Here is a 21,098-nt window from a genome sequence, read left to right as displayed (position 1 = left end):
CCCCCCCCCCCCCAATTCAGAGAGAAAAAAACCAAGAGGGGCAGGCTGTACAGTGGTCACTGTGATAGCCAATCAGAGGCTATCATAGCGCTCATGTCGATTGTTAGAACGGGATCCGGGGCTCTCTGTGACACCCCGGTCTTTGTGCTGGGAGCGCACTGTGTGGCGTTCTCCCAACACAAAGACAGGTACGCAAATATGCGGCCCCATGGAAAAAAGCCCAATTCTGTGAGGCTGCATATTTGTGTTACGTTGGCATCATGGGGTCAACATTAAAAAACACAAAACATAGGAAAGTGAGAAAATGTCCACTTGTAACTCAGAATCCATGTGATGATCCCATTCTTCAGTGGAAAACCAAATGAATCAGTGCATCCTCCATGAGTGTAATAAACTGTCACTAAAAATGAATGTATGAAGGCTTACAAAGTTTGATGACCTCCTAAATTAATAGAAAGGTCATAATTCACATGAACAGAAGATCTCTGGCAGACTGTGGAACACACAACTTGATAGTAGATCAGATGCAAAACTATCCAAAGAAGTTAGATCAGGGATTCTCAACCAGGGTTCCATGGAATGTTAATTTTCCTCCAGAGGTTGCTAGGGCTTCCTTGAGGTATGAGTAATTTCTGCCTGTCCGATAAGTTCCCACTGACACCATTGATCATTTTAGTTATCTGTAAAGGAGTAATTGTTTCCAATGACCCCAAGTGTAAGGAACTTTCATCCCACTGACCATCACACTAATGTATCATGAGTTGTAGATATAGTAATTTTTAACTGGGGGGTTTCCTGAGACTAGAAAATTATTTCAATGGTTCCTCTGTGTTGAAAAGGTTGAGAAAGGCTGTGCTAGATTACTCTCGCATTAAGAGTAAAGAACACCCTTTGGGCCAACTGACAGGACTTCTGCTGGTGCCAGACTCACTTGAACTTGCCACTCAAAAAAAGCATAAAAGGAGACCCATGCTCCACATAGTGTGACCCACATACCACAATTTTATTACAAACTAGAACCTGCACTCACACGTAGAACAGGCAGATGCAGCGCTGTATAATCACATCAACATGAAGGACACATCCAGATCGTGATGAGATCATGTTTGTGGCCCCGCCCTAATGTGTTTCATCAAATACACCATATTGCCAAAAGTGGTGAACTTTAATGGCATCCCATTCTTAGTCCGTAGGGTTCAATATTGAGTTGGCCCACCCTTTGCAGCTGTAACAGCTTCAACTCTTCTGGGAAGGCTGTCCACAAGGTTTAGGAGTGTGTCTATGGGAATGTTTGACCATTCTTCCAGAAGTGCATTTGTGAGGTCAGGCATTGATGTCGGAAGAGAAGGCCTGGCTGCAGTCTGTAATCTAATTCATCCCAAAGGTGTTCTATTGGATTGAGGTCAGTCAAGTTCCTCCACCCCAAACTCGCTCATCCATGTCTTTATGGACCTTGCTTTGTAGACTGGTGCGCAGTCATGTTGGAACAGGAAGGGACCATCCTCAAACTGTTTCCACAAAGTTGGGAGCTTGAAATTGTCCAAAATGTCTTGGTATGCTGACGCCTTAAGAGTTTTCTTCACTGGAACTGAAGGGCAAAGCCCAACCCCTGAAAAACAATCCCACACCATAATCCCCTCTCCACCAGACTTTACACTTGGCACAATGCAGTTAGGCAAGTACTGTTCTCCTGGCAACAGCCAAACCCAGACACGTCCATTGGTTTGCCAGACAGAGAAAGGTGATTCATCACTCCAGAGAACATGTCTCCACTGCTTTAGAGTCCAGTGGCAGCGTGCTTTACACCACTGCATCTGTCGCTTTGCATTGCACTTGGTGAGGTATGGCTTGGATGCAGCTGCTCGGCCATGGAAACCCATTCCATGAAGCTCTCTACACACTGTTGTTGTGCTAATCTTAAGGCCACATGAACTTTGGAGATCTTTAGCTATTGACTCTGCAGACGGTGACTTCTGTGAAATGTGCGCTTCAGCATGCGCTGACCCCGCTCTGTCATTTTACCTGGCCTACCACTTGGTGGCTGAGTTGCTGTTGTTCCCAGTTGCTTCCACTGTGTTATAATACCACTAACAGTTGGCCGTGGAATCTTTAGTAGCAAGAAAATGTCACGGATGGTCTTATTGCACAGGTGGCCACCTATCACGGTACCACACTTAATTTCACTGAGCTCCGAGAGCGACCCATTCTTTCACAAATGTTTGTAGAAGCAGTCTGCATGCCTAGGTGATGATTTTATACACCTGTGGACATGGAGGTGATTGGAACACCTGAGTCCAATGATTTAGAGGGGTGTCCAAATACTTTTGCCAATATAGTGTATGGCATTCTCAAAGGATTCACACAGAAGAAATTCATGCTGAGAGCAGAGGAACAAAGGAGCAGACAGAACTGACATTTAGTGCTCTTAATTTAGACAAGTACACACTATAAAGGGATATGCTTTCTTCATATTTCATGTCTTAAGTTTTACAACCACTTTAAGCAAATTGGTAGAGGGGCCAGTTCAGTTGGTACAAAGAGTAGTTTCCAAGTTCCCATTCTCTCACCCTACTTTCTTGTTGTTTTCATTTTTATTGGTGAGGTTTACTTTAGCAGTGATCAAATGAGTTCATATTGATCCCATTAGTGGAATCTGGGCAGTCGGATGTCTGACAACTTTTGGTTAGGACAGCCTTTAAACTCTGGGAGCTCACAGGTCAGCTGTGACTGGTGCAGGCTTTGTTATCCTCTGGAAATTCCTTGTTGTTTGCCATTATGCTTGATATACGTATGCTGTGTAAAATCAATAAAGCCGTGGCCTTGCCCTCCCAACATAAACAGTTTTAGTGTATTTATTGGGATGAGGTAAGGCAAGGTGCTTTTATATTTGGTACCTTTGTTACTTTATGACACTTGAGTTTCTTAACATTTATTGTTCACAGCTCAATGTATACACTTCTGGTGTGAAAATATTATTATAATTCAGATATACTCCAGATAACAGTAATGAAACAAAATTATCTGGAAAAAAGTTAACACAAAATGTTTCCTCCTAATTCATAACCAATAACAATAACATAAACCACCAGGGGGCATCAATGTTGGCACATATTGCTGATTTATCCTGAATTTGAATGAATACACAGTTCAGTCCTCTTTGTCTCAACTATCCTGACAGCTTTAGGAATTGGAAAACACTCCTATAAAATGACTATGTATATAGTTCAGGCTCTAGTATCCCAGGCTCTGCAGTGAGATCTCTTACCGACATTCGGGGGTGAGAGAGGTATCTGATTGGACATACACGGTGAAACGCTTCCTGTGAAATTGCTGAGTGACGATGCGGGATGAGCCCTTACCGATTCATATTTATACCTATGAAAACACAAAGATATCAGTTACCACCTTCCCAACCAAAATGACCCTTATCGCACACAACACAGGCCTATGATGGTTATCACATACGGTCCCATGAAGAAGTGCGGCATGGCAGTGAGGAAACTCCCCACTGACATCACAAGACAGCCTATTGCGATGATCCGCGGTCGGTGCAGCTTGGCCCCAAAATAGCTGACGAAGGCGATCACCAGTAAATTTCCTGATGGCAGACAACACAAGGGATTAGCACAGTATTAAAGAGCAAATCGTTATAGAATAACAGCACTATCAGATGTTTACCAATCTCAAAACTTCCATCCACCATACCGACTGTGGAGGAGGAGAGGTCAAAACGACGCTCAATCTGCGTAATGGAACTTTTCATGTAACTCCCTGAAAATGCTTTTGCGAAGTATGTGAAGCAAAGGGCAGTCAGGAACATCTGAAATATGGAAGAGATGTTAGGACATTTATCTTCCAATAGGAGTTGTGAATAAACTAAATAAACTATCAGCAGGTTGGTAAGTATTAATATCACTGCCAGACATTTAGAAGAAGCAAAGTGATTACAATCAAACCTATCTTGCAGCAAATTTTCAGATTTCAGATTTGCTGAAATTTCAAAGAAAATAGCCTACAATTTCCCTATATTTTCTGCCTACTCAAAGTTTGTTTGAAAATAAAGTGTAACTTCAAGAAAACTTCCCATTTTCCTTTGCAATTAAGTTTCTTTTTATTTTTCTGCATTTTGTATTGGTTTGTATATATATATATATATATATATATTTATATACAGTATCTCCCAGAAGTGAGAACACCCCTCACATTTATGTAAATATTTTATCATATCTTTTCATGTGACAACACTGAAGAAATGACACTTTGCTACAATGTAAAGTAGTGAGTGTACAGCTTGTATAACAGTGTAAATTTGCTGTCCCCTCAAAATAACTCAACACACAGCCATTAATGTCTAAACCGCTGGCAACAAAAGTGAGTACACCCCTAAGTAAAAAACTTTTGAGGGGACAGCAAATTTACACCGTTATACAAGCTGTACACTCACTACTTCACATTGTAGCAAAGTGTCATTTCTTCAGTGTTGTCACATGAAAAGATATAAAATATTTACAAAAATGTGAGGGGTGTACTCACTTCTGGGAGATACTGTATATATATATATATATATATATATATATATATATATATATATATATATACACATATTAAGCTCTTATGTAAGCTGTTACAAGCAGGGCCCTCTTAACCCTCTGTATTTTATTATATTATAACTGTACTATGTCCCTGTATTTTGTAAAGTGCTACATAAAATGTTGGAGCATTATAAATCCTGCATAATAGTAATAATAATACTATATAGTAACAGTACAATATATTTGTGTTTTTCCCCTTTTGCCTAATGTATTATTTAATTCTTAATAGAAATAAATGTGTTTTAAACTCTTTTCTTTTAATAATATACTTTTTCCACTTTTTTCTTTCTTGACAAAAATCAAATAGTCACATAGGTGTGAATCCAGCTTAAAGGAACTTTGGTAACTCTCAGAAACGATATGAAAGACTATTGCACTCTCAAGAATGAAAGTCATTGCAGCTAGCCAGTCCTTAGATGTGGTGGCTCTATTAGTTTTCTTTTTTTTCAGGCTAAATACACTTTCTGCAAGTAAAGAAAAAAATACCTGTTGTGCTTAAAAGAATCCAGTGTCCTCGTCATTGTCTGCGCACCTGTGTTAACACGTTTTTTTTTTTTCACATCAACATGCATTGCATTTAAGGCAGCTCATTCAAATGGATGGGCTGGTAACTCACCAAAACATCCAGAAAAATAGCTGACATTAACCATTTTTGGCAATGTGGTGCACCACAATGCACATTATTGTGTTGCCCTGCAATGTGGTGCGCTGTATGTTTTGGAGCTGTGTTGTCTTAGTGTGTTGGTGTGCCATTTAAAATGAATGGCACCACAATGCATCATAATGCGGAATGCCTCAACGCACCAAAGTGAACGTGTGTTTCGACCCCTTACTCTTTTGTTCCGTGGGTTACATTTTAGCCTTTAGTGTTTAGGAATATTCATTAAGCAAGGTTACTGTTACATTTTAGGTTCAGGTTGGGACAAAGTTTACATATTAGGGTCATCCTAGGGGTCAGGAAGTGTAGGTGATATTTTTTGAAACACTTGTTCTCAGTGCCAAACTTTGACTTTGAAGATTTTATAAACCTTTTTACTACAAAAACTACCCAGACAGTGACAATAATCAGGACTGAACTGTACCATTACGGAAATGGGGTGCTAAACTGCCTCGCTCTTATATTTTTTCTATTTTCCTTGTATTGGCTTCATCCACCTTGGCATATTAGATAGTTATAATTATAATAAAGGATATATACTGTTTTGTAGCTATAAAATAAAGAATGGTATTGCCTCTTTTTTCCCTTATAGGGATTTTCCAGCAGAGCATTACTTGCTTTGGCTGATACCCTTCAGTAAGAACCATCAGGCTGACATGACATACAACTAACTATTCATAGATCTACACATTTGTAATCTCACTTCTCTTTCTGCAGTCGTGCTGGGGTCTCCTGATCCCATGGGCACCTGGACAGCAATATCCCAAGGAAAATCAAGTGATGGAGTCTGTCCTTTATTTCCTCTATTGGCAGCAATATGACAGAGGGCAGATTATAGAAGTAATCAATTGTCTTTATTAGTTGGAAATTACACATTATCTGCCCTCTGACAGATTAATTATTATCCTGATCTACATCCTACCTCTTCATCCTATCAAAGTCAAACAAACTCTCGAACTGCTGACCTCTGAGCTGGATTCCAATACACGTGTGGGTCTGATGTGTAAAGAACACAGAGCTCTGTACAAAGGTGGATGATGTGGCATGGCAGTAAAAAACAAATAATAATTTAAAAAATATATATATTATATATATATATATATATATATATATATACACACACACACACAGTATATATATATATATATTATATTGCCAAAAGTATTGGGACACCCCTCCAAATCATTGGATTCAGGTGTTCTAATCCCCTCCATAGCCACAGGTGTATACAATCAAGCCCCTAGGCATGCAGACTGCTTCTACAAGCTTTTGTGAAAGAATGGGTCGCTCTCGGAGCTCAGTGAATTCAAGCGTGGTACCGTGATAGGTTGACACCTGTGCAATAAGTCCATCCATAAAATATCCTTGCTACTAAATATTCCATGGTCAACTGTTAGTGGTATTATAACAAAGTGAAAGCAGCTGGGAACAACAGCAACTCAGCCAAAAAGTGGTAGGCCACATAAAATGACAGAGCGGGGTCAGCACATGCCGAAGTGCACAGTGCTCAAAAGTTACCAACTGTCTGCAGAGTCAATAGCTGAAGACCTCCAGAAGACCTTCAGATTAGCACAACCACAGTGTGTAGAGAGCTTCATGGAATGGGTTTTCATGGCCAAGCAGCTGCATGCAAGCCTTACATCACCAAGTGTAATGCAAAGCATCGGATGCAATGGTGTAAAGCATGCCACCACTGGACTCTAGAGCAGTGGAAACGTGTTCTTTGGAGTGACAAATCACCCTTCTCTGTCTGGCAATCCTATTGACTTGTCTGGGTTTGACTGTTGCCAGGAGAACAGTACTTGCCTGACTACATTGTGCCAAGTGTAAAGTTTGGTGGAGGGGGGATTATGATGTGTGGTTGTTTTTCAGGGGTTGGGCTTGGCCCCTTAGTTCCAGTGAAGGGAACTCTTAAGGCGTCAGCATACCAAGACATTTTGGACAATTTCAATGATCCCAACTTTGTGGAAACAGTTTGGGGATGGTCCCTTCCTGTTCCAACATGACTGCACACCAGTGCACAAAGCAAGGTCCATAAAGACATGGATGGGTGAGTTTGCAGTGGAGGAACTTTATTGGCCTGCACAGAGTCCTGACCTCAACCTGGTATAACACCTTTGAGATGAATTAGAGGCTAGACTGCGAGCCAGCCCTTCACGTCAGACATCAGTGCCTGACCTCACAAATGCACTTCTGGAAGAATGGTCAAACATTCCCATAGACACACACCTAAACCTTGTGGACAGCCTTCCCAGAAGAGTTGAAGCTGTTATAGCTGCAATGGGTGGGCCAACTCAATATTGAACCCTACAGATTAAGACTGGGATGCCATTAAAGTTCATGTGCCATGTGCGTGTAAAGGCCGGCGTCCCAATATAAGAGAGAGAGCACATCTGCTGTACCAGATAGGTGGGAGTGAGGCTATGAAGATGAAAATGATCAGACTGCTGATCTGTGTGATCTCAAATATGTTTTTATATTTTTTGTGCAGTGCTTTAGCAGCACTTGGGTTGCATTTATCAGAAATGCTTTGTGTGTCTGCACTGAATTTTCTGAGGACAAACAATGTCGATTGTAATACCATGTGTTGTCTGTGAATTAAAGTAGTAAAAAACCTTTTTTAATTGTGGATAGAGTAAAGGAATTATAACCCCTGTCAGTTTATTTTTTGCCATCTGTCTGCCAGATGGGGAAATTTTACCATCACTTCTTGTCCCATAGCCAAAACAGGTGGTAAGAAAATCTCTGTAAATTAAGGGAATTCCTTGGTGATCCCCAGATCACCAGAACTAGTGTCCCCATTGGAATATATGCCCTCTATTACGTTTCTGGGGACAACACAAATTTTGGGGTTTCTTTTACTTTCAATTATAATGATAAACAAGACAAATAGAGAGGGTGAATCTCCCTAATAGGGGCACAGGTAACAATAAAAACTGACAGGTGTTCTAATCCATCTCCACTCTGTCCAAAACTAAAAAAAAAATTGCCTTTATTTATACTTCAAATGTGTTTCTGTAGATATAGCTTTACCTTCACTGTGCTACAACATGAGCTTTTCTGACTGTCTGGTGGCACATTTTGCTCCGCACATGCAGGCTTGGTGGTCAAGTTATTTTGTTCATCGTCGTCTTTTTCTACTGCCATCTTGTATGACTTGCCTGCAAGTGACAAATTATAAAAATTAGTGAAAGACATCCCAAACAAATCAAACAGCTACTGGAAATTTATAGCCAAATATTTTGTGAAAAAAAAGAATTGAAGAAAGAATATTCAAGTTGTGAGCACAGATAAATCTGTCACCTTCTTGAGTATATTAGTGAAATTATATTTTCAACGGTCAGGTTACCATGTTTCCAAAACAAGGAAATAAAACTTTTTTTATGTTAGTTGTAGCCTACAATAAACCTTTTAGCAGAAATTGACCACATTTCCTCATCCTTCAGTCTGCTGCTCATGTGGCTGATAGACCATTCTTGGTTAGGATTCACATAAGCTGCACAAAGATTATACATGAGTATACAGGCAAATATTATTACTATTATTATCACCACCATTACCCTAAACTATCAGTTTGCAGTAGCTTACCATCAAAAGAAAAATGGAATAGGTCATTTGACATTGAATCAACAGCTTCTTAATAATGCGTCATAATAATGCCAGTAGTAGTTTTTGCCAGCTGAAGGCTGAAAATTCCAACAAAGTTACAAGAGGACCTCTGGCACACCTGGTGACCTCATAGTGGTCATGGACATCTAATGTACCAGCTATACCCTATGAGTATGAAGGAACTTTGTGTCTTCTATATGTTCTCAGCATGTTGAATATCAGCTGTACTGAGAATAGTTATGGATATTTCTGTAGTGCTTTCGGTTTAAGATGTCACACATTTACAAATATTCCCTGCAATGGTGTTTTTCAGAATTTGGTCACCTGTATATGTTGTTCTACACTATATGACCAATAGTTTGTGGACCTCTCCCTTCCTCTTTGCCAAGAAACCTTACCTTGTTTCTTGTTCACCCCCTGACCATACTCTACTGATTATCCCTATATACCCCTAGTCAACTGTTATCATGTATAAAGAATAATAAAACTCACTTTGGTTGATTAAAATTGCCTCAAGCAAAACTAAATTTGTTAGGTTTTTGCCTTATACACTTGTATGTCTTTATGAAGACACATTGTATTATACCCTTTGTCCTTTTGTAAACTTATTGAATAAACCAAAATTAATAATTAAACAAAGGGCATTTGTGGGTTTTTACCAACCAGTTTTGCGTATCAATTCTACACATTCTGTGTAACTGGAGGTGTGTCAGGAGCTGTATCCATGGGACTGTACAACCCCACAAACAACCACCATGATTCCACCTCACCATAACTGTCTGATCAATCATGATAGTAAAGAAAACCATGAAGGTGTCTCACTTTTCCATCCTAGAAAGCTGGGAAGTATACAATATCTAACACCAAGTTCCCGACTAATTAGGGGCTGCTGTTTGGTAAAAAAAAAAGCCCAAAGTAGGTGAAAGGAGCTTCCCTAACCCTTTAGGAGACAGCCCTTTAAGCCCATGCAACCGGATTCCTTAATTTTGTCTTGATTCCAAAGGCATTTAACCAAAATGGCACTTCATTACCAGCTTTTCTGAGAAATTAAAACTCACTTTTCCTCTCATCTATACTCTTTATATTGTGTATCAGCCGGAAATATTGTACTATTGTCTCTGATGATCAGATTATAGAACAATATTAGTGTGTCAGCTTAAACCATGAAGCAGCCTGTGTCAATAAATTAGCAGTCTCTTCTCCAGATGAAGAATTCTCCATCCGGAGTGTTCTCCTCCAGATGGAGACTGAAAAGACTAAAATTACAAAACATCCTAAAGACAAATATCAACTTGAGAGGATGGATGGTCACACCTGGAGAATGGAAATACTGGCCACAGTAAAATTCTTCCACCATTCCAAAAACCTGATAATAGCCCTGGGACTGGCATATAATGGGCATTGAAAATAGACTAAAGCCTACCATACATAGATCGAAGTTAGGCTGCTTCAGCTGGGATTGGCTGAATTTTAATCCATTCATGGGCAGGCTGGCTGTATAGAGGTCGATCTACCAAACGACCTCTGTACAACCAGCCTTTCAGATTTTCCCAGTCCGCCAGCTATAGCCATTTTTAATAAGAAATAATTTCCCTTTTTTTCTGTACTTCCATTATCCATCATATTTAATACTTTCACATATGCCTGTATTGCAACACCATGGTCGGAACCAGCAGTACTCTCTTAGCTTTCACTTTTTTTATTTATTTATCAGATAAAAGTCCCCGACTGACCTTTGCTGACATTTTGGAAAACTTCCACCAAAAAAACTTCATGTTTGTTAAACACTCAGGAAACGAATATTGTATTCATTGATCAGCAATTACAGCAAAGGGAACACAATGGAAAAAAAGAATTTATGGACTGAAATGTGGTGATCACATGGGAGAGAAGGGGAAGTGGGCTAAAATAGGGTGATGTTCCATGAAATAAATAGTTAAAGGGAGGTGGGTGGGATTTGCATTGAAATGGAGCAATATGGTAGCTAGGGTAGTTAATGCTTGGAATAGACTTCCAGCAAAGGTAGTGAGTCAGTCAACAATAAGTGGCTTAAAACATGCTTGGGACAAACACAGATCTATACTCAGACAACAGAGTTAACAAAAAAAAACAATCAAAACAACAAAAAAACATTTATACAAAAAAAAAAGAGGGGCAGATTTGATGGTCCACTTGGTCTTTTTCTGCCATCACTTTTCTATATTTTATGTTTCTAATATTACATGGTATAGAGCAGGGGCGGACTTACCATTTGAAACTCAGGCAGTGCCCGAGGGCCCGGGGTCAGTAGGGGGCCCCATGAGATGCCCCTGGTACCTTTTTCATAAGTTTTTTTGAGTTTTGGCAAGGACACAGGGGCCCCATGTTTCCCTATTGCCCGGGGGCCCCATGAGTTGTCAGTCCGCCCCTGGTATAGAGGGAGGATGTGTTGAATAAAATAGGGTGTTTCCTATGGGGGATATAGACTGAAATGGGGAAATCTACCATTTTGGGAAATGAGGGGTGGACAGAAATAAGGAGAAGGAAAGAAGGGGGTGGACTTAAATAGAAACCTAAAAATATAGAAGAGTGATAGCAGAAAAGAAGTCCAAGTGGTCTTTCACATTTGCCCCATTTTTTTAAACCTTTATCTTTTCTGTCTTTTTTTTTTTACTTTTAACATTTTTGCATAGCTCTAAATTTCTTCCAAGTATGTGTAAATTCAACTACTGTTGACTGACTCACTACCTCTGCTAGAAGTCTTTTCCAAGCATCAACTACTCTTTCTGTAAAACAATACTTTCTAAGGTTAGTCTTGAACATTCCTCCTGCTAGTTTGAGGTCATAGGGTGATGTCTTGTGGGAGTAATGGGGGAAACGGGCTGGACTGAATTGGGGCAATGTGCCTTTTGGAGAAGATGGGGGGAGTGCAAATGGGGCAATATCACATGGGGGGAGGGGTGGACTAAAAAAGGCTTATGTCCTATGGGAGCAATGGGGGAGTGGACTGAAATGGGGCAATGTTCTATTGGAGTAGATGGGAAGGAGTCAAATGAAATAGGGCAGTGTGCCATGGGAGCAATGGTGGAGGTGGACTGAAATAAGGGAATGTCTCATAAAGGGGTGTCAAGGAGACTTTTTTTTATTTTATTTTTACTGGTGACGCTTCCCCTGTTCTCAGTGACACGTTTTCTCAAATTCTACATGTTTTTTTCAACCAAAACACTATATAAAAGATGTTTAAACAATAGGTAAATTAGCAAGCAATAACTGCAGAAATTCTTTCTTTAATTTATCTACACTAGAAAGAATGAGTAATTGAAGTGTGATATTTTCAGCCCCCCCCCCCCCCCCCCCCAAAAAAAAGTTAGACAGTCTTTTTAAAATGGCAGCATCTACCTATAGAACAGAATTGGCTGGAGTCATGCTACAAATGAAAATTTTCAGAAAAAAAATTAATTTATATAGAGTTTTCAGCAATTTTCTGGTTGAGCTAATGCAGAATTACAAACCCGTGGGGAACCTGCGTATTTTTCTCTCATCACTATAGTTGTGTTTCAGTATGAAAATTTTTCTGTTGACTTCCATCCTGCGATAATAGGATGACTAGCAACACAATTTCAATTTAAAAACATTTCTCAATGTAATGTGCCCCGACCCAGTGTCAGAAACTACCAGTTCACAAGTGCACCAAGCTAACACAAACAGATACAGACAATTTTATTTCAGATTCAAATGGCATGTAAAGCTTAACAATGCTCTTCACTTATTTGGTTTATTTTGGTCTGCTATATCTGCTTGGTAAGTGCAAAAAATACTAGTTTACCCTTTCCAGAAACACAGTGAGCTTATTACTTCTCTACATGTGCTGCACAGTTACAATTGCAATGTTCCCAGCCCTATCTGTCAACTACAAAACCACTCGCTCCTATGTTATGGAGAAGAAGGCAGGGTTAACTGTTGTCCTGCCTTAGGGTGACAATGTTGCCCCTTGATAGATACAGCACAGTCAGTAAGTGTTGTTACCCTATTACAGGAAATATGTCACTGGTAGTATCACAAGGTGAAAATATAGGGAAAAACGTATAATAAAAAAAAAGTAAAACTGTGGCAGCCATCACATCTAATTCATCATTTCGGCCTTGGGTGTAGATACACTTAAAGTACTGCCACTGCACCTATTAGAAGGACGGAAGATATTTAAGGAGGTGACATAAATGGCAAAAATTCTGCCAATCGCTCCTAACAATATACAAATTTTTTAAGCTGCAAGAAAAACAAACAAGGCCACATACATAAATCAGTTTCTGCGAATCCTGAGAGATATTTGAATGGTACCTGCCTGGATGAGGAGTCTCCATCCACTGGAGCCAGAGATGGGAGGGTGTCTGAGCTGGCCAGCCGGCGGAAATTATTAACTACATCAAAGAGTTCGGCACTGTTTAACTATGGGAGGCTCAGAGTCACCTGGAGACCTTCTAGAAGCACCGGAAAAGTATATACAGAATTCTAAATACAAGAGTAGAAGGCTTAAGAAGCACAAATATGTGCTAAAATTGGATCTAGTTTGAGGAACCAGAATACTGGGTCCATTCCAAGAAAATGATTCAGAGAGATGCAGCCAGATTCTCCACCTGTACCACCAATAAAGAAAATATACATTTATTTATCACAGGTATTTATTATAGCATGGGCAATTTATACAGTGATATACATAATGTTCATTCACATCAGTCCCTGCCCTCTTGAGCTTACAATCCAAGGTTTCTGTCTCACACAAAGTAGCAGCAATTTAGAAAGCAGCCAATCTACCTACAGCATGTCTTTGTAGTAGGAGGAAACCTACGCAGGCACAGGGAGAGCATGTAAACACAAAGCAAATAGTGACCCCGGTGCTAGAACTCAGAGGTTTTAACTCTCTAATACCTCTCTGATGTTGGAAGTCCGAAGACACAAAACACTCAATATTTTATTGTGTTTTGGGGCTGTCATAAAATGATCCCTTTAAAAGGGTGGCCTCCATTAGTAAACTAGTTCTGGGGAATTCCTTGTCAGTGATCTACCTTCACCATATACTGACAAAAAAGGAAAAATGTGGTCAGCTCACCAACATAGGTATAACCGGATCCACCAACATGAGAGTGTGTGGTCCATGTTCTCCTGCATGTAGTACAATAGTGATTGTGCAGTGATCAGCATATACTATTAAAAGAATGTTACACTAGGAAACAACTTATTTAGACCCATTCCTGGTCTTGATTACATGCTCCCCCTAATCTTCAGGATTCTGCAGTCTGTAGATTAACATTCCTACTCACTGCCATCATGCTGAGAGAACATTAATCTACAATCCTCATTTGTTAGCTGGCAGTGTGCATAGGTGCATGATATCTATTTTAAATATTACTAACACTACTACATTCTTATAGTGGAGTAACCTTTTAGAGAGGTTTCTAAGGGGAATTTTAATTTTAAATTATTATTGCACCATTATCAAGAAGGTAACTGTGAAAGTGATTCTGAGATTTTGTTGTGTGGTCACATATACCTGTGGCCTTCAAACTGTGTCCCATTGGCCAGATGAGTTTCTCTGCTTTTCTTTATCCGGCTCTTGCACACTCTTCCTCCCGCTGATATAAGGTACTATTTCTACCATTGACACCAGTGATGGGGCACCATTTCTCCTGCTGGCACCAACAATGGGGCATTATTCCTCCCACTGACACCAGTGATGGGGCACTATTCCTCCCACTGACACAAATGATGGGGCTCTATTCCTCCCACTGACACAAATGACGGGGCATTATTCCTCCCACTGACACCAATGATGGGGCTCTATTCCTCCCACTGACACCAATGATGGGGCTCTATTCCTCCCACTGACACCAATGATGGGGCTCTATTCCTCCCACTGACACAAATGATGGGGCTCTATTCCTCCCACTGACACAAATGATGGGGCACTATTCCTCCCACTGACACAAATGATGGGGCACTATTCCTCCCACTGACACAAATGATGGGGCACTATTCCTCCCACTGACACAAATGATGGGGCACTATTCCTCCCACTGACACCAATGCAGAGGATGGAAAAAAAAAAATAAAACAGTAACAGTCATCACACAATAAAAAAACCCAGAACACACAACAACCTTTTTGAAATACCTGCTCCCTTTATCTTATACAGTGACAACTACTGACCTTCACAGTCTATAGTTTTCAGTGGAAATCTATTAACAGAGCTCAGTCCACACCCATGCATAGAAGAACAGTGAGGTGCAATCACTGTTCAGCATCAATAAGAAGGAAGCAGAGTATGTGTATGTAATGAACAAATATGTCCCCCCCTTTCATGGACACACTACTGTATAAATAGAGACAAGAACGTCACGACATTAATATGTAGATAATATATACAGTGAAGGAGAAATCTCCTTAGTCACTGCATAATTCTCCAGTCAGCATGCATATTATCAGGCTATGTCAACTCACTTTCCTGATGTTGCAGCACAGCCAGCACTGGTGAAAATCTCTTCACAGACAGAAACGTCCTCTATTTATCAGAAGTGGACTAGGGGGATCCACAGTGATTCACATTGCACCCGTGTGTGATGGCTAATATGTTGTCCAAAATGGTTTATCTGAACAAAAATAGCAGTTTTGGGATAATTATTTTGTGTTTGTATTACTGAATGTACCATATACAATACCTGGAAGTTTGCTTTACATTAAATAAATGGAACAAAAGGAAAGTCTTAACTCAAAGTGTTACTAAACCCACAACAGTAAAATCAGTCTGTATAGGCAGTAAAGCGTGCTGGTTATACTCACTGTACAACCTAAGGGGTTAATCCTCTGCATTGTGTAAAAATGCTGTTTGATCCCGACTTCTCTGATCCTCCCCTTCTTCCAGTGTCCCCCTCTTATCTCCTGATAAGACATATCGGGCAGAGACACTCTGCACATGCACAGTTTGGTGTGAATTGCTAGAGAGGTTTTTTATTTTCTTTGGGAGAGTGCATGTGATCAGCACAGGGCCAATTAGCACTGTCCAGACAAAGGTCAGGGGTTCTGCATTTTCCTAGAGCAGAAAGAAAACTCCTCCTACAAGCTTTAACATGTGCTTTGCTGGACACTAATAGAAGTCAAAGGACTGCTCTAACTGCTGATGAGAAAAGGTATTTAGCAGTTTATATTTACTAAAATAATTACATTTCCATGTTGTGTGTACTGTGGGAGACCAGATATAGTGAATGCAAGGTGTGGGGTTAACACTTTAAAGTGTATTAAAGGCCAGACTTTATATTTATGTGTAAGACCCCCCTATAGGGTTTTCTTACTGTCTGTGCCCCTGCTTGGGAATGTCTCAATTTGTTCTACTGACCATTGTCCCTAAAACACATTGGAGAGTGATAGGAAAGGCAACATTTTAGAATTATATAAACTTTTTTTTAAGTAAATATACTGTAGAGAACTTTTTCAGGAATGCAAGAGAGTAATAAGAAAAATAATTATAAAATATTTTTTACAAACGTTATTGCAAAGGCCATAAAATACTTAAAAATCTTTTATAATTATTTTTTTTTTTAAAAGTCTTCTATATTTACTCTAAAAAAGCTTATATGATTCCTCTGGATGTGGCACAATAAGTTGAAGCAGATCATGTAGTCTTTATGTTAAAATTTTAGAGTTGTCAATGGAACAGTGAGGACATTTCTGAATAGGGACACCTGTTCTGGTGACGATTGTCTAAGATTAAATTTCCCTTCCTTTTGAAGAGACCTTATCATACGTCCTGCCGTGTTTCTGGAACAGGAAATGAAGGGAAATGCCCCCAACAGAACACACAAACAAAAGTTTGATTGGGGTGTTAACCATGTCCTAATTTATCCCAAACTAAAAATAACATTATGGTTTTACATATAGTTGCACTTCATTTCTGTGATGGAAGAAGATCAGAATCAGAAAGAATAGAAAATAAATTCACCTTTTTCACTTTATAATGGAGAAGTTCCATTAATAGTGGTAGCTACAGATGTCAGCAAACGGGAACAGAACATTGGGGCAGACATGACGTTCCTGGTCTCAGCTGGTTGTGACAAGAAAGCAAACTAATCCCCAAACAATGGGGGGTCAGTCAGGCAGTCTTGCACGCCGTTTCCTTGGAGTCTACAGAGTGCAAGGAGGGGGGATAATCCACAGAACGAGCTGTGTGGAACCCACCTTCCCGTATCACAGTGAGTCCAGGGATGGCTGCTGGTTTGAACCAGAAATGTCCTTGTTATGTAATTTTGACAAAATTCCAAAAACCTATGCCTGGTCAAAACAATGATTATCTTTGTTTTTTTCCACTTAAATTAATATTTATCAGAAGCCTGAACTGGAATTGCATGGCAGAATGTATCTTACAAACTAATTGGGTGAGTGCAGACAAAGAGAGAGCAGTACTAGTGCACCCAGTCCAGTAATGTGTGACTGATGAGACTTAGCAGACCAATATTCTAGAAACTCTTCCAAAACATTGCCCACTATCTGGCATAGTTTGAATATTTTCCAGTACAATTCCAGAATTGTACTGATGACCAATTTGGTCTGAACCCATGTTCGGTTCAAATTTTGCTTGTTCGAACAGCCAGACTAAATGGGTGTTTGTCCAAGCGGAACCTCCAGCTGCAGTGGGAACTGATACATTGAGCAGCAATATTACTACTACCACTGCTAAATGCTTCCCGCTCAGGTTGGTTGTCAGGGTGTAGACAGGTGTTGACGTCCTAACAATCAGAGAGTCATCCCTGCCCGACCCCTTTAGCTGTCACCTAGGAAATTGCCAGGAAAGGGGGAACAAGTGTGCAAACCCCCCCCCCCCCACCTCCTGAACAATACTAGGTCACATGCCCTCAACATGGGGACTCCCCTGGCACAGCACCTTGTCCCAGTGTTGGTGATGACAAGCACGTCTTCCCGCACAAAATTGGCCCAGTGGTTGAGGGGGATTGTGGGCACGGTGCTTATCCAGAATCTGAACGCCCCCTTTAAAAATAAGGGGGACCCCAAATGTTGCCCCCTATGTAAAGGAGTATGTACCCTTAAGTCCATTTATGTAACTATGTAAATGCCATCAGGTTCCAATTACACACATTGTTTGATGCACAAACCCCCAGTAGAAGCGTACTTCTCTCACCGCAACAGTCCATGCTTGCACCATTTCCTCTTTCCTCATCAGTTTCCACATCACTGTACACTCTCCACCCTCCTATGTCCCACTACATACTTACTGTTGTAGCCAAAGCTGGGCCAAAGGTGTAAGCAAAAGAGATAGTCTCCTTAAGCACTTCATCAAAAGAAGTATGCTGAGATAGTTTACAGCACATAGGGAAGGGTACACGTTAGCCTTTTTTGCCTTGGGTGTAAAAAACTCTATCCTGGCACCAGGGGCGGACTGACAACTCATGGGGCCCCCGGGCAATAGGGGATCATGGGGCCCCTGTGTCCTTGCCCAAACTCAAAAAAGCCTATGAAAAAGGTACCAGGGGCATCTCATGGGGCCCCCTACTGACCCTGGGCCCTCGGGCAGTGCCCGAGTTTCCAATGGTCAGTCCGCCCCTGCCTGGCACCATCCACTGGCACTTCCTCCACTATCCACACTACATTCTCTGGCAACTCTCTCCCCCCACCCCACCCCACATTATCCACATTACATTCTCTGGCAGCTCTCCCCTTCCATCCACATTTCATTTCTGGCAGCTCACTTTCCACCATCCACACAACATTCTCTAGTAGCACTCCCCCCTACTGCCCACACTGCATTCTCTGACAGTCCCCCCCACCCCCTTACTGTCCACACTACATTCTGTATTAGCTCTCCCTCCACCATCAACACTACATTTTCTGGCAGCTTTCCTCTCATCTACGGTAAATTCGCTGACAGCTTTCACTTCATGATCCACAATACAATCTCTGGCAGCTCCTCACTACCTCCACCCACACTACATTTCTGACAGCTCACTTCCCACCATCCACACTATATTCTCTGGCAGCACTTCCCCTACTGCACAAAGTAAATTTTTTGGTGGTTCTCCCATCCAATGTCCACACTACATTCTCTAACAGCTATTCCCCACAACCTACACTTCATTTTCTGGCCGCTCTCCCTCCACCAAACTACATTTTTTGTCCGCTTTCTCCCACCACCATCCACAATACTTTCTCTGGCAGTTCTCCCCCCATTATTCACACTAAAGGCTTTTGCAGCTCTCTCCCCACTGTTCATACTGCTCTCTCTGGCAGCTCTCTTTCCACCATCCACATTACAATCCCTGGCAGCTCTCTCCCCACCATCCACATTACATTCTCTGTCAGCCCCCCTCACAACCCCCTTCCCCATCCCCACCATTCACATAACTTCTCTGGTAGATCTCCACCACAACCCACACTACATTCTCTGGCAGCTATTTACCATCTTACATTATACGGCAGCTCTTCCCCCCACCAACAACACTACATTTTCTGCTAGCTGTCCCCCATGGTCTATATTACCTATTGTGGCAGCTATCCTCCCATATTTCCTGCAGCTATCCCCACTACTGTCTACACTACATTCTCTGGCAGCTCTCAACTACCAACCACATTACAACTTACCAACCGGGCAACTAGAAGGGCTTAACTGACAATGGTGACTTCAATGTTCCTATCATCACAGGGTTTCTTTAGGGCCTATATACTCCTGTGGGTGTGCTATTTTAGGGTCAGATTACACTATTGGGTAGAATTAATGTGGGGTGAAATGCACACTTTCTGTCCATTACTGTAATGCACATGAACACATGTGTATAGGTATGTTACGGTGTGCGGCTTATAATGCTGAATGACAAATATACTGTCAATAAAAAGATATCTGTACCATACTGTGCCCTCTCCTCCGGAACTTTTCCCTCCCCACTCAAACCTGCGTTTGTTACCCCATACTTAAAAAATCCTCACTGGACAACATCTTTTTGAAACACTTAACACCCATCTGCCTGCTCCTGTTTGCCTCTAAGCTTCTTGAATGCCTTGTCCACAAACATATGAGTTGCTACCCCTCTGACTACAAACTTCTCAATCTCCTACAGTCTGGCTTCTGCCCACAACATTCCATTGGAATTTCCCTACTAAAACTCACTAATGACCTACTAACTGCTAAAACCAATGGCCATTGGTTCATACTCATACTCTTAGAACTTTCTGCTGCATTTGACACAGTTGACCACTCACTCCTTCTCAAAAACTCCACTCCCTTTGCCTCCATAACTCTGCTCTTTTCTTACTTTCCTCTTACCTATCTCAGTGTACTTTTAGTGTCACCTACAAATCAATGTCCTCTGTTCCTCTTTCTCTTTTTGTTGGGGTACCCCTAGCCTCCATCCTTGGGCCCCTCCTATTCTCTCTCTATACCTACTCCCCGGGCCGTTGATAATCTCCCATGGCTTCTAATACCACCTCTATGCCGACGACATCCAAATCTATCTCTCCACTCCGCAACTCACCCCTTTGATCTCTTTATGTATCACAAATTTACTGAGCGACATATCAGGCTGGATGTCACCGCACTCTCAAACTCAATCTTCCTAAAACTTAGCTTGTAACATTTCCTCCTCCCCGAACCACCCAATCCCATTACTTTACCATTGAGATCAACGGCACAGCCATTGGTCTCTCCACACATGCCAGGGTGCCGGGTGTAATCCTAGACTCTGACCTCTCCTTCAACCCCCACATCCAGCCACCTTAACCTCCACAACATTTCCAGAATTCGCCCCTTCCTGACTAACGACACCACAAAACAATTTAGTCACTGCTTGGTTATATCCCATCTTGACTGCTGCAACTCCCTCCTCACTAGCCTACTTTTAGGCTATCCCCCCTTTAGTCTAATGCTACTGCTAGACTAAGATACCTTACTAACCGATCCATAACTGCTGCCCCGCTCGGTCAATCCCTCCACTGGCTTCCATTAATGTATAAAATTCAAAATACTAACCACAATGTACAGAGCCATCCACAACATCACCCCCAGCTACATCACCAACCTCATCTGCAGATATCGCCAAAAGCAACACATCTTGCTCTCTAGCTCCCTTGTTACCTCCTCCCTCACTTACCTCCAGGACTTTTCCAGACCCTCTCCCATCCTCTGGAACTCCCTACCGCAGTATGTCTAGTCAGCTCCTACCCTGTCTGACTTTAGGCGATCTTTGAAAACTCATTTATTCAGAGAA

The 21,098-nt window shown here is 41.2% G+C and overlaps 1 protein-coding gene across 1 annotated transcript in view; it reads right to left on the bottom strand.

Moving 5' to 3' along the window:
* The window catches only part of LOC149452686 (solute carrier organic anion transporter family member 1C1-like), a 46,279-nt gene extending 33,071 nt beyond the window's left edge, over positions 1-13,208 (bottom strand). Inside the window, exons 1-5 of the mRNA XM_089689118.1 lie at positions 13,177-13,208; positions 8,284-8,411; positions 3,679-3,820; positions 3,466-3,598; positions 3,266-3,375 (exon numbers count right to left, since the gene is read on the bottom strand). Of these exons, the coding sequence (XP_089545244.1) occupies positions 3,266-3,375; positions 3,466-3,598; positions 3,679-3,820; positions 8,284-8,397 (499 nt within the window). The 5' untranslated portion in view covers positions 8,398-8,411; positions 13,177-13,208. The remainder of the gene's footprint in view (positions 1-3,265; positions 3,376-3,465; positions 3,599-3,678; positions 3,821-8,283; positions 8,412-13,176) is intronic.
* Positions 13,209-21,098: the final 7,890 nt, after the last annotated feature.

This window comes from Staurois parvus, unplaced genomic scaffold (genome assembly GCF_062004578.1).
Source record: "Staurois parvus isolate SC_StPar_1 unplaced genomic scaffold, SC_StPar_1.0 ptg000469l, whole genome shotgun sequence".
Taxonomy (NCBI): Eukaryota; Metazoa; Chordata; class Amphibia; order Anura; family Ranidae; genus Staurois; species Staurois parvus.
The sequence above is the reverse complement of the archived record's forward strand: the minus strand, read 5'-3'. Positions and strand labels throughout refer to the sequence as shown.